General features: G+C 61.9%; 3 protein-coding genes across 3 annotated transcripts; all 3 read right to left on the bottom strand.

Annotated features, from left to right (window-relative positions):
• Positions 1 to 407: 407 nt before the first annotated feature.
• On the bottom strand, positions 408 to 5,103 carry DCS_07088 (uncharacterized protein; the record flags this gene model as incomplete). Its single annotated transcript, XM_040804374.1, has 4 exons — positions 408 to 468; positions 536 to 4,149; positions 4,218 to 4,317; positions 4,916 to 5,103. 4 exons carry the CDS (start codon positions 5,101 to 5,103, stop codon positions 408 to 410), a joined length of 3,963 nt encoding a protein of 1,320 aa, XP_040654478.1.
• A 242-nt stretch (positions 5,104 to 5,345) lies between these two features.
• On the bottom strand, positions 5,346 to 6,646 carry DCS_07089 (Cell differentiation, Rcd1-like protein; the record flags this gene model as incomplete). The annotated part of the gene is made up of 4 exons (XM_040804375.1): positions 5,346 to 5,529; positions 5,599 to 5,974; positions 6,039 to 6,194; positions 6,265 to 6,646. 4 exons carry the CDS (start codon positions 6,644 to 6,646, stop codon positions 5,346 to 5,348), a joined length of 1,098 nt encoding a protein of 365 aa, XP_040654479.1.
• A 1,505-nt stretch (positions 6,647 to 8,151) lies between these two features.
• Positions 8,152 to 11,660, bottom strand: DCS_07090 (protein kinase; the record flags this gene model as incomplete). The annotated part of the gene is made up of 3 exons (XM_040804376.1): positions 8,152 to 10,163; positions 10,247 to 10,877; positions 10,965 to 11,660. The coding sequence occupies 3 exons, from the start codon at positions 11,658 to 11,660 to the stop codon at positions 8,152 to 8,154; spliced, it is 3,339 nt and encodes a 1,112-aa protein (XP_040654480.1).
• Between the last annotated feature and the right edge of the window lie 1,200 nt (positions 11,661 to 12,860).

Consider the following 12,860-nt stretch of genomic DNA (forward strand, 5'->3'; position numbering starts at 1 on the left):
GCATGGATGGACCGTCATGACGCATCGTCCTACATACTGCACATACTTGCTTACAGTACGAGCAAAGTCTCATCATTGCCGATGCCGAGTGCACATCTGTCGAATTATTGCACTTATCATCCTCTCCGTATCGCTCGCTTTCTGCCGGAAATACCATCACGTTCACAAATGCGTGCTGGTGTTCCTACATCTACCGAATTCGGGGCAATGACGAAGAATGCACCCCAACTGCCTCGTGGATGCATCCTCCAACGTGGACCGTCGCCCTCGATGCGGCTCCGAGGGTGGAAAGAATCATCAAACGTATCTCGCTTCATGTGCAATCGAATCGAACCTCCATCGACGCGACGCTCCGTGCAAGCCAAGTCATGGACGGTAGGCAGGGATATGCTGGCGCGGATGCTGCTTCACGTCTCGTCAAACATGACGGCCACAATCTCGTCGAGCATGGTGAATGCGAGGTGGGCACTGCGTATTGGTCAATGCAACGTCCATGCCGCTCCGCCAAGAGGAGCGAGGGTGATGCGATACGTACTTCAGCCTTGAATTGTTGAGCGTCGCGAATATACGCCGGCTCGCCGCCTGCGCGTTGACGCGACCGACGACGTTTCCTGCCAAGTCCGGCACCAGCGTCGCCAGCATCAGGCTCGCCTCAGTCCGCGTCTTCTTCCTCTGCGCCGGGGACCGAGGTTTGCGGTCCCGCTGCAGCTCTCCATTCGGCCACAGGCTGTCGGTGACCATGGCAATGTATCGTAGCAGCGACTCTTCCTGAACGAGCGCCCTTACGTTGTCGCGCACTTTTCTCTCGATCGTGCCGCCGAGGAGTTGCTGCAACACAATCACCACGGCCCTGCCTCGTAGCCAGTTGTTGCCCTTGTTGAGCTCGAAAAGCTCGAGGAAGATGTCGCAGATGGGTTTGATGAACGGCTCGAGCTCCTTGTTTTCGAATGCCACCAGCTCGGCTTCCACCTCGGCCGCGGGAAAGGCCCCCTCGTTGCCGTTGGGCGGCACCAAGTTGAGCTGGCTCGTCGCCGCGGCGATGAGGTTCTGTCCCGCGACCGAGATTTGATCGAGCACCGGAATGTTTCCTAGGATGTCATCCATGCCGTCGGCGACCGAGTCGTACAGCCGCGTCATGATGTCTTTCTTGTCCTCGCGATCCAACACGTCCTCGCCCTGGGCGATGACGCTCTGCGACAGGAAAGCACGCAGCTCCCGGCTGCGGCAGACGTCCGGAAGCAGCAGCAGGTCCTGCAGGTACTTTTCGAGCGCCTCTCGCCTCTTGCGGAGGAATTCGCTCTGGAACTTCATCACCATGCGTCGCCTGGGAAAGTCGAGATTCCGGACCGACGGGTGGCTCGAACGCAGTCTCTGGTGAAGGTCGTGGAACTCGCTGTACCTCCGCGTCACCGTCCACGTCGCCGCGGGCATCTGCTCCCCCGCGTTGCGGTGCACCTCGACGACGTAGAGCGCAAACTCTCGGCCGTCCTCTTCCCTGCCGACCTGGATGCTCGCGATCCGAACCGTCGACCGGCCGTAGAGGCTGTTGTCGCTCTCCTGCACAATGTACTGCTGCCGCTGAAGTTCCTTGCGCTTGATTTCTCTCTGCAGGCTGGCCTTGGATTTGCGGAGAATGCGCAGCTCCGAAGTGTTGTTCGTGAGCTCCGCCTTTCTCGTCAACGAGTCCACGACGGCCTCCTGCGCCACGAGGCGGTCGATGTCGTTTGTCAGACTCGAGATGGCCTCGGCCAGCCCCAGATCGCCCGGTGCGGCCTCGTGCACCTCGTCCTCGACATCCGGCCCTCCCTTTTCACCCTCATCATCCACGTCCCGGACGTGCTCGTCGTCGTCGTCGTCGAAGAGATCGTCGTCGACAAAGACGCCGATTCGCGAGGCGGCACTGACCAGGCCGAGGGAGGAGAGGCTGGGCTTGTCGGATTCCTTGGCCGAGACGGAGTGCGGGCCGGCATCAACGGAGCCTCGAACTGAGTCACCGTCGCGGCTAGCGAGAAAGTCGGCATCGCCGTCTTCCGTGCCGAAAAGAGAGGCGCGGAGAGCCTCCGCCGTCTGAGGCCTGTAGTCATCCATGATGTTGCTGAGGGCCTCCTCCACGGCTTGGACGACTTGCCTGTCGGGAACGCCATGAGACGGGCTTGCTTGGTCGAGGCTTTGCACAGAATTTTGCATGCTATCGTGCTCCAGATCGTCGTCGGCGAATAGCGGACTGGTCGAGTCATCGTCCAACGATTTGCGGGCAGCCTTTGTGGCGTCCAGACCGTTCCCGTTCCCGTGCAGGGCGCGCAAGTCCGAGGCGGAGCCGGGGAGGCTCACGGGATGGCCTGCTGGTGGGACGAGACGGACTGCCGGCTTCGATCTCGGCTGATTGGCCTGGTCCGGTCGGATGGCAGGGGAGTAGGTGAGGGTTTCCGCGCTGGAGGACAGAGTTGAGCCAGCTGAGGGAACAAGGTCGGCATTCGAGGATTCCTGCGAGGCAAGGCATTTGTAGTAGAGGTCGGAGCGCTTGAAAGGCTGGAAATATCGCGACTGCATCTCCTCCAACACGGCGCTCTGCACCCGGAGGATGACTCTTCTGGCATCGTGATACTCTGACGGTGTTGCCGACGTGCCGGCGTCAATGAAATGTCGAACCTTTTGCTTGGAAGCCGCCGACACCTTCAGCTCCGGCTTCGACAGGTACGTCTGGTCAATCTGCTGCAGGTCCGCCCGGTCAGACTCGGTCCACATGGACATACTGGAGGCGGGCTGGTCGTCTGAACCGTCATCCTCGAGAGGATTTCGAAAGCCCTCGACGACAAGCCAGAACTGGACCAAGGGCATGAGGTGCTGACGATCCATGTACTCCATAAAGTAGGACAGGCCGGAGGAATCGCGAAGGAGCTCCACGAGCGTCGCATTTTCCAGGAGAGACGTGGAGGCGGGAGGCGGCAGCGGCGGCGGCGGACGCGACGGAGCAGCATTGCGGTCTCCGCCCGCGGCAAAATGGTTCACCGTCTGGTCCAGCAGCCGTTTCCCCATCTCCAGCCGTCTCAGGTAGACGGGGTCCTGGTTCTCCCGCAGCGAATCACGCTTCAGCTGGCTGGCAACCTCACTGCGGAAGCGGCGGGCATCCGACAGGTTGTTGACCCTGCGGATGGCACGGAGGAACTTTTCAAACTTGCGCTCGCTGTCACCCGGCAGCAGGCGCGGAACGACCGCCGTCTTGTCCGATCGAGGCGTCGGCGAGGCGTGCTGATCGAGGGCGGCCCTCAACTTTCGGACCGTCGACCTGTCTTGAAGCATGGAGCGGCCGTAATTCTCCATCAGCTGGTTCCACGTATCCGGATCGGAAAGAATGCCGATGACGGGGAACAGGACGGCGCAGCAGACGATCTCGCGCGTGACGGCGGACACGGCCCGGCTGGTGAGCATCGTCTCGGGGAGGATTTTAGGCATGACGCGGGTGACGAGAGACCGCAGGTAGTCCTGCTGACCGATCTTGGTGTCGGGAAAGGACAGTGACGCGGCCGGATGCAGGCGACCGTCCCTGAACTTGGATGCGATGGCGAGGTCGAGCTCGTCGGACTCGGTGACGGAACGGTTCAGATCCTCGCCTCGGACCGATCGTTCGGCATCGGCAAAGTCGCCGAAATGGGCCGTCAGGATGGGCACGAGGCGGCCCGTGACGATGTCGGCGAGGTCCTGACGTCGCAGAGGTTCGAGAAGGCTCGCGAATGCCAGGCGGATCGATCGATCGACCTCGTTCGGGAAGGTCGGGTTCCTGCTGATGTGGCCGTACCAGCTGCGTACAAAGTCTCGAACGATCAGCTCCAGCAGGCCGTTTACCGCCTCGGTGACACGTCGAGAGCCGAGCTCCAGCGTTGGCGGTGCGTACGCCTGCCTCTGTTTCAGATCATCCACCTTGGCCTTCCATCGCGTCGGGCCGAGGAAAGAAACACGAGGGGGCCTCGACGAGGGAGATGCGTGGGCCGGCGGTCTCGCCGTCAGCAGAAGCACCGTGGCCATGGCCAGCACGGCGGCGACGACGCCGGCGACAAAGGCACATGCTGCCCAGCGCAGCAGCGAGAAGCGAGTCACGGCATAGGCCCAGGCAAAAAGGGCCACCGTCGCTGCGAGAATAGCATCTCGTCGCTTCAAGGACATGGCCAGGGTTACGTACGGTCGAGCTGCATCGTCTATCGTCCGGAGGCACCAAGAACTCGCTCGCTGGCGTCGATAATCTGCGGCGGCTGGCTCGTGTAGGGGCGAAAGAGGACGTCCGAGGACGAGGCGAGAACGAGCGCAATGTCGCCGAGGTGCCTGGCGCTTATCGATTAGGGGGGAAGGGGGGGGGGGGGGGGTGCGCTGAAACGAACCGCTCCAGCGCTCCAGGCAACCAACGTTACGGGCGGACGGTGCTGCTTGGGCACATTCGACAGTGGACACGCTCACCACCAAGCAATCACTGATGGCTCCGCCAGCCGTCCGCCGTCGTTCACCAACGTCATCGCGTTCCGAACACGAGCTGCCAAAGGATACAGTATTATTCTCGCCGCAAACCGCTGCATACCTATGCTGCACGCAGGCACGAACGCTGCGAGCTCGACTCAATCTGCAAACACACCGTCGACCCTACAGCAGTCAAGGGCGCCTGTGCTCGTACATGTCGACGCAGGATCCCTCCGCCATCCTCGCTTCCATCCCGCCCCTCGGGTGCCCAACGCCAGGAATACGCCGTTTGAAACATCGACCGAGGCACGAGGCACGCGGCCTCGACTAAAAATACAGCTTATCATGAGACGCGAATGGACGTGCCTGCGAGCAGCCGGAGCGTACGCCAGTCGGGAGGCCCGCAACTGACACCAGAGTTCCAACCGCCACCCGCCCGCGTCGCTCTCCTCTTCGTGCAAATACTTACATTGCGCCTAGTTCCGAAATGTCCGACGGCGGGTTGCGCCACTCGTGTTCGTCTTGCCGATTCCGAGGATGGTCCCGACGCACCTTGTCGACGCATGTCGGAGAGGAGCAGGATGACGACAGGAAAAAGCACAAGAACAAGAAATAGCTTCGCCGTGGCGTGATGCCGAGATGCGTGCGTACCGTCATGTGCCGGCGGAGACGGACGGCTGAAGGCCCGCAGCGTCGTGGGTGGGCGAAGCGTGGGTATCAACGATGCCGAGTGCCGATTTGTTTTTCCAGTCCAGTTCCGTGCGTAAATGCTCATGATGCCAACCGGTCCTATATATCGTCAAAACCCCACCCCCCCCTCATTCGCCCATTTTGTTGAACCTTGCACCGATGGCGCCGGCGCCGAGACAAGCGGTGGATGGACCGTCTCGAGAGCCGATTCACATGCCGGAAACGCCTTGCGACCCGGGATCGACGACGTTGTCGGAGAGGTTGATGAGAAGTTGGGCGAGGCACCGCTTCGTCGCGGCATCATCCCGCAGCACGGAGGAAAAGGTGGCATCTCGGAGAGGCTCGGGGAGGCACTGTCGCAAGGCCTCGCGAGCTCTGGCGTTGTCGCTGAGGCTGCGTGCGGACCATTGTCAGCGCGCGGAGCACGGCGCCGTGCTCGGCCGCGGACGGGGCTGAACTCACCGAAGAAAGCAGCGGACGACGTGCTTAAGAAGTCTCGCCGTCTGCGACTCGACGAGCTGGGCAACCATGTTGCTGAGGACGGTGCCGACGGCGTAGAAGCGCTCGTAGGTTGCACATATGTAGTTGAGGCCGTTGTCATCCAACAAAATCTTCTGGACGATGAAGATGGCAACAGTCTTGCTAAGTTCCGAGCCAGTCTCCATGATTCTGAGGCAGAGCGGAATGATCTCCGTCGTCAGCAGAAAGTTGATGACGTCGGACGAGTCGTTCTTGACCAAGGCGCCGATGACGCCGAGACTTGTCAGTCGGAGATATTCAAACGGTCGCGACTTGGATGTCGTGTTAAGAAATGGGTAGAGAAAGAGGGGGATGTGCGCTGTCCGAGCCTCGTCCGTCAGCAGCCGCGGGGGGAGGGGGGGGGGGCTCAGATGGTGCCGTACCGTTGAGAAACAGAGCCCGCGTGTCGTTGTGGGAGGCGACACATTGCAGAAGCGCGAGGGCGTTGCAGACTCGGTTCGAGGCCGCCGCCGTCAGCTGTGAGGGGTTGAGAAGGGTGTAGACGGAGATGATTTCCTGCAGGAGCGAGGTCATGACGCCTGGGGCGAGGAGACGAGGGTCAGCGACGGGGCACGGCGTCCGGGGCAGCCCAGTCGTGGGGGGACGTACCGAAAGAATGCCACAGGATGAGTGCCAGCTCGGGCACTTGCTCGCGCTTCTTGCTCAGCTCGAGCAACGCCGTCTCCCTCGTGCTCTCGTTGAGCAGGTCGGCGATGAAAGCCATGGTCCGTCGGTTGTCGTCCGAGATGTTCTCGTGGCCCGCGTCCTGGGCGTGCGCAGCCACCATGTTCCCGGCGGCGGAGTGGTTCGCCGTCATGCGGTTGAAGTGCTGATGTTGCTGCTGCTGTTGCTGCTGCTGCTGCTGCTGCTGCTGGGCCACGGAGACGCCGCCTTGGTGGCTCTGCCCGTGATGGGACGGTTGGTGGTGCAGCCAGGGCGAGTCACCACCTTGAAAAGGATGGTGCCCGTAGACATGGGCGGATGGAATCATGGCCCTGATCTGTCTTGAGCGCCGAGGAGGGCGCCGCCGGTTGCCGGGCGTAATATTGCAGGTATCGCTGCTTCGTCAGCCGTGCGTGGGAGCAGCGCGCAGGCTCGGTCGGTCGTCGACGGCTGCAACGGGACCGCCCGCTGTGCCGGAGAGAACGAATGATGATGACAAAGGTCTGGCAGGCGAGAAGGCGCCGGTCGGATGGCGGCGTCCTGTTGTGGGCGGTGATGAAAAAAAATACGGCGGCGGCTTGGGAAAGGGAGGGCGTCTTGAATCCAGAATGAAGCAAGGTCGCCGAGAGGCGGTCTCGAGTTCTCTCGCCCGTATTGCTCAATTATCCAAGGTGGCAGGGTGGGTCTCTGGTGAGGTACTTGCCTGTACCGTTAGGTACCTGACCAAACCTTCAATCTTGAGCAGCACCGAGTACGCAAGTGCACAAAGCAAGATGTGAACGGCCCCCAATGAATCCTGCCTCGTCCAAACGGGCACTCGAAACAACTCTAGCAGAGTTTACTAGGCTATATCCCACCCATTCCAGCATTAGCCTGCCCCTATGCGAGCAGGTATAACGATGATTTAGTGCAAAACCATAATTTTGTCCCTCTTCCTTCGGCCCCATGTTTGTGTCCAGGTGTACCTGCTTGTACAAGATAGTACCAAAGCCTGCCCAAGTACGGAGTACATGTGCCCTGTGCCTAGCACACTGTGTACTGTACAGTAGGTTCTAGGTGCTTACCTAGTCGTGTATGTCGCTACCCAGTAATTAGTGGTGTACGCTGTTGCTGCTACTACAGTGGGCACTTTACGCTCCGCCGCTTGCTTGTAGTGCCGCTGGATCCTACTGGGGAATCAAGTAATTATTACTAGGTATATATAACTGGAATACCATGACAGTACTCCGTACTGCGGCGCACCGTGCAACGCGTGACAAAATAAGTCAATACGTCTCTATCGCGCACAAGTACCTACCTCGGGCTGTGTGCAGAAAAGTGACTTGTGTGAGATGGGCTCTTTTTGGCCGCCGCCATAACTTGTGTTTTATCTGGTGATGATACTGCCTGCTTGTGCACCGACGAAGCGCCTCGCTGTCACTGCCTCGCCTTGTGCCTCACTTTCAGCGCCGTGTCGTCTTTCAACTTGGCAATCGAAATGTTAAAAGTGCTGCCTCGCGCCAGCTGCAACCGCCTTCATTCTCATTACCTGCCTATATATTCGTCCTCTCCTCTAGGTGTGCTTCCTAATCCGCATCAGTTTGCCATTGGCTGCGTCGCCTATTCAAACAGAAGCGCCCGTTTTGACCAAACTTGGCTCCCTTGCACAAACGCACCGTCGCGTCGCCGGAAACAAACAGGAAAAGGATACTTCAACCGCTTTCTCTGAAAATGAATGTCATGGAACAGCGCGCCGAAGATGCAAATTCGCTCCCCAGGAATCCTTCAAATCATAGCCTAATCGTCCCCCCTTCCGCACCACCCACCCCTTCGGCCGAGATGAATCGGGTCGGCCTACAGCCTGAGCTCGCGCAGGATTTGGTCCGCCATGTTCTTGTACTGCCACGTGTTGCCCGTCAAGCGCTTGAACTGAATGCCGTGCAGGGTCAGGAGGGGCACCTTGACGATGAAGATCTCAAACTCCATGACCATGCTGCCGCCGAGATCGCTCTGCACCTGCGTGCTCGTCTCGCCCGGCGCCCGCCTCGAGGCTCCGTTGCGACGCGGGATGCTATCCACCGACGTCTCCGAGTTCGAGTAGCTCGTTTCGCGCTCCCGATCCGAGCGGTCGCGGCCGGGCGTGCGAGGCGTCGTCGGCGTCCGGTCACGATCCGAGTCCCGGACCTCGTCGCGATCTCGATCGTCGCCCCGCCGGCGGCCGCCAAAACTGAAGCGCCGTCGGTGGCCTGGCGTCTGCGCCGGGCTGCCCTGGGGATCCTGCACCTTGTTCAGGTCGATGCTCGGCGCGTACCGGCAGCTGAAGCCGCCCTTGATCTCGGTGTAGTCCACGTTCAGCTGCTGGAGCACCCGCCGGATGTCGGCACGGATGGCCGGCACCGACTTTCCGGACGTCGTCGACACGCTGAAGAGACCCTTGAGGAAGACGGGTTTCGCCAGGTCGGAGCTGTCGAGCCTCTCGGTCGAGGGGCCGCTCTGCTCCTGCTCGAGATCCGTCTCCTCCGGCACGTCGGCCTCCTGCGCCTCTTCTCTCCGCAGCCTCCGGCGCTGGATGCTCTCTCGTCGGGCGTGGCCTAGCGATTTCGCTCTCATGTTCATCGCTCTCGATTGGCTGTAGGCTCCCTCGGCCGGCGCCGGCTTCTCCGTCGCGACCGACTGATCGGACCCGCTCGTCGGCAGCGCTTCCTTGGCCAGCTTGTCGGGTTCGCGCGTTCGCCGAATGTCGGCAGAGTTGACGCTCGTCGAACGGCCGAGACCCGACTTCCTCGAGGGTTTGGGTGCGCTCGAGGACACGGGCGGGCTGAGCAGCTCGCTGTGCTGCGCTTGGCTCGCGGCCAAGCGCAGTCCCGAAGACGAGTTGGCGTCGCGGCTCTGCCGGCCGCGCCGGATGCTGAAGCTCTTCTTCGGCGTCAGGGGTACGGCCTCGGCGGGCGAATGGACCTGAACGGTTGGCGGCGGGTGCGAGCGATCCCTGTCGACGCGCTCAGGGTCTCTTCGCTTGCGCGTGCTGAATCGGCGGAGCAGGCCGGCGGCGGTGCCCTCTTTCTTCTGGAGCTGATCGACCTTGGTCTCTGGCGGTGGCGGCGGCGGCGGCGGCGGCGGCGGCGGCGCGAGCGCCTGCTTGATGGTGTCCGGAATATCATCTTCCCCGTGCGTGCGAGCCCGCGGTCGCGCCCGGCCGCCCGTCGGCTTCTCGCCGGGCATCTCGTAGGCGGCCGAGTTCGTGTAGGCTGCCTGCGGAGCCACCAGCTCCGGCATCGGTTCCGTGTTCTTCTCCCGCTCCCGATCCTTCTCCCGCTCGCGCTCCCGCTCGCGCTCCCTTTCTCGCTCCTTCTCGCGCGAGGCAGCGGCGGGAGAGTCGACCTGGTCCCGCTCATGCTTTTCTTTGACCAAAAAGTAGATGGACAGGAGGGGGCTAAAGGCGTACATGGGGTCGGTGCCCAGATGCAGCGCTTCCGAGCTCGGACCCGTCAGCGTGTCGCGGCTGTTGCCGGAATTCCTTCGCTTGTAAAAGTCGAAGCCGAAGCCTCGTCGCTTCTCCCCGTCCCGCGTCGGCGACGAAACCTCCCTCTCGCGCTGGTAGAGCTTGACGGCTTGCTGGTACTCCTCCGAGTCGATGATGTTGATGAGCTGCGCCTTGATGCTTTCGGGGGAGCCAAAGTTGAAGCCCTGCATGGCGAGGATGACCTCGGGGTCGAGCGGCTGCGCCAGGGGCTCGCGGGCGGGAAGGTAGTTGTCGGGGGGGCCGTTGAAGCCCTTGGTCATCCAGGGATGGGTCATGACCTCTTGCATGGTGGCGCGCTGCTTGGGGTCGGTCACGAGCATCCGGGACATGAGGTGCTTGCACTCTACGCGCGACGGGTATCCTTCAGCTTCGGCGGCGGCGAGTGGGGGCGGGTGGGGGGGGGGGAGGGATGGGCCGATGGCTTACCGCTGGACAGCCAGCTCGGATAGTCGACGAGCCCCTTCTTGATCTTGGCGTGGAGGGCGGGCATGCTCTGGTCGTCGAACGGGACCTTACCACAGACGAGGACGTAGAGGACGATGCCGAAGCTCCAGACGTCGACCTCGGGGCCCGTGTATGCCCTGGCCTGCAGGAGCTCCGGGGCGGCAAAGTAGAGACTGCCGCAAAAGGTCTTGAGGTGGCTGCGGGGGGCGAAGAGGTTGCTGAGACCAAAGTCGATGATCTTGATGTCGCCCGTCTTGCTGATGAGGATGTTCTCGATCTTGAGGTCGCGGTGGACGATGCTGTTGCGGTGGCAGTAATCGAGGGCGCTCGCGATCTGGCGGCTGAACTTGCGGGCTTGCTTCTCCTTGAGCTTGCCGTGGGAGATGATGTAGTCGAGCATCTGACCGCCGTTGACGTACTCGAAGAGCATGTACCAGTGGTAGTTGGTGCGGACCACGTCTCGCATGCCGCAGATGTGCGGGTGGTTGAGGAGGGTGACGATGGCGGCCTCGCGGGCGGTGCGGATTTCTTTCGACTGATCGGCCCGCTCCTTGTCGACGCGGCTCTGGTGGCCGTCGTCGGCCGAGCCGCGGGGGACGATCTTGCAGGCGACCTGGAGGCATCATCACGTCAGCGGCCCGGTGGTTGGGCGGTCACGCCTAGCGGCTTGGGGCGGACGAGGCCGCGGCACGGTACGGACCTGTTCGCTGCCGTCCTCCTTGCGAGCGAGCTTCACCTTGCCCATACTGCCGGCGCCGATGGTCTTGCCCAGGATCCATTTGCCCGACTGGGTCGGGATGGTGGTGCGCGACCTCGTCGGCTTCGCCGCACCCGACGGCTGCTGGTGCGACGACCGGTGAGGAGGAGCATCGCCGTGGGGGGACGGGCCCGAGGAGCCGCCATTCGTGGGCACGGCCGAGGGAGCCATGTCTTGCTGATGCTGGTGTTGGTGCTGGTGCTGGTGGTGGCCGTGGTTCGCGCGAGTGCTGCTCCGACGATTCGGCGGCTGCGGCTCGGCGCCCCTGGTTGGGGGCGGTGGACGGTCTCGATCTTGCTCTCGGCCGGCGCTGCGATTGGCGTTGGGCGGGAAGGAAACTACGCGAGAGCCGTCGTGCTCATGTTGAGGCAGGATGTCGGCGTTGGGGCGCGTCGACGAGGATGCGCTGCGATGGTGATGGCGTGGGAAGGATGGTGGTAGATTCTGAGAGGCGGAGCTGCGGTGGCGGCTGTGGTTGGACAAGGAGGATGCGGATACGGCATTGGCAGTCGCCGGAGGGGGGCGCGAGGAGCGAGTCGAGCAGGATCTTGTCGGGGGCAGCGCCGATCGCGACGAAGACGACGACGGCCGAGTCGAGTGAGAATATTCGGGTCCGCCTGTCGGAGCTGCCGTTGTCATTGTCGAGGAGGTGACGACGAACAGGAGCGGAGGATGGAGGTGAATGACGACCGTCGTTCAGGGGAGAGGAGGAGGAGGGGGGGGGGGGGGGGAATAAGGTATGGTGGTGGTGGAACGAAGTAGACAGCAGGCCAAGGCGCTGCGCTGTTGCTGCTGGCCGGGTGGATAGGTGGTCGTAATTCACTTGGCACCACTTGGGTACTAGGTATGGGGGAAGGTTAGGGAGGTAGGGAGGTAGCCTGGTCGGCCGCGGGCGCTGCAAGGTCGTCGGGCAGGTCGGTCGGTCGGTGCAACTCAACTCCCCCCTCCACCAGTGCTCCCCCAATCATTCGCCGTATGGCCGGGTCTTCATCGACGGCTGTCGCAGCGAGGGAGAGGGAATTACGAGTCGACGGTAGAAAGGTGATGCCGTTGTGAATGACCCGAGAAGAAGAGGACGGTTCCAGCTGGCCACCACCACCACCATTCATCAGCACTGCAGCCGTGGGTACGATCTCGGGAGTCGATCGATGGACGCTTACTCGGTGCGTAGACGCAAGGGCAGATTCGAACGGCCAGCCGGCCCAGCAGGAGCTCCACGGTTCGGTGCGTTCTTTGCTTCTTCGGTTACCAGGTTGACCGGAGCAGCTCGCAGAGGCCCAGAGCGAGCTCTGGGAGCAGTCGAGTCAGTGGGGTCGGGGGAGCGAGCGAGGGGTGGACGAGGCGCCACGCTTTGCCCGCAGCGTGCGTCGCTAGCTACTAGCAGTAGCCTCGTAACTCGTTCCACACGAAAGACAGCCAGCCCGACGTGGCCTAAGCAATCAAGACCCTGTCGGCTTGCTCACCCGCCCGTCGGCTGCTGATCGGCGGCGACCCAAGCTCAGTTGGGTGTGTTGGGTGCGTTGGCTCCCAGTTCCAAGATGCCAGGGTAGTGCGTCCAGCAAGTGTCGACACGTAGTGCCCAGTACCACCCACTAACTCGTACAGTAGAGTACGTGGGTACCTAGTACGTACCTGCTGGCCAACTACTGTACTAGGTACGGAGTAGCTAGTACGTACAGTACTAAGCAGTACAGTGCAGGTGCCGCAGAGCATGTATTGTTCGCTGTGCATTCCCGCATTACATGTCGCATTACATGTACCTGCAAGCACGCTTACTTGTATTACAGACTCTGTCACAGCCAAAGCGCAACCCCCCTGCCCGCTGCACGTTGCACCACG

The sequence above is a fragment of the Drechmeria coniospora genome, chromosome 03 (assembly GCF_001625195.1).
Source record: "Drechmeria coniospora strain ARSEF 6962 chromosome 03, whole genome shotgun sequence".
NCBI lineage: Eukaryota > Fungi > Ascomycota > Sordariomycetes > Hypocreales > Ophiocordycipitaceae > Drechmeria > Drechmeria coniospora.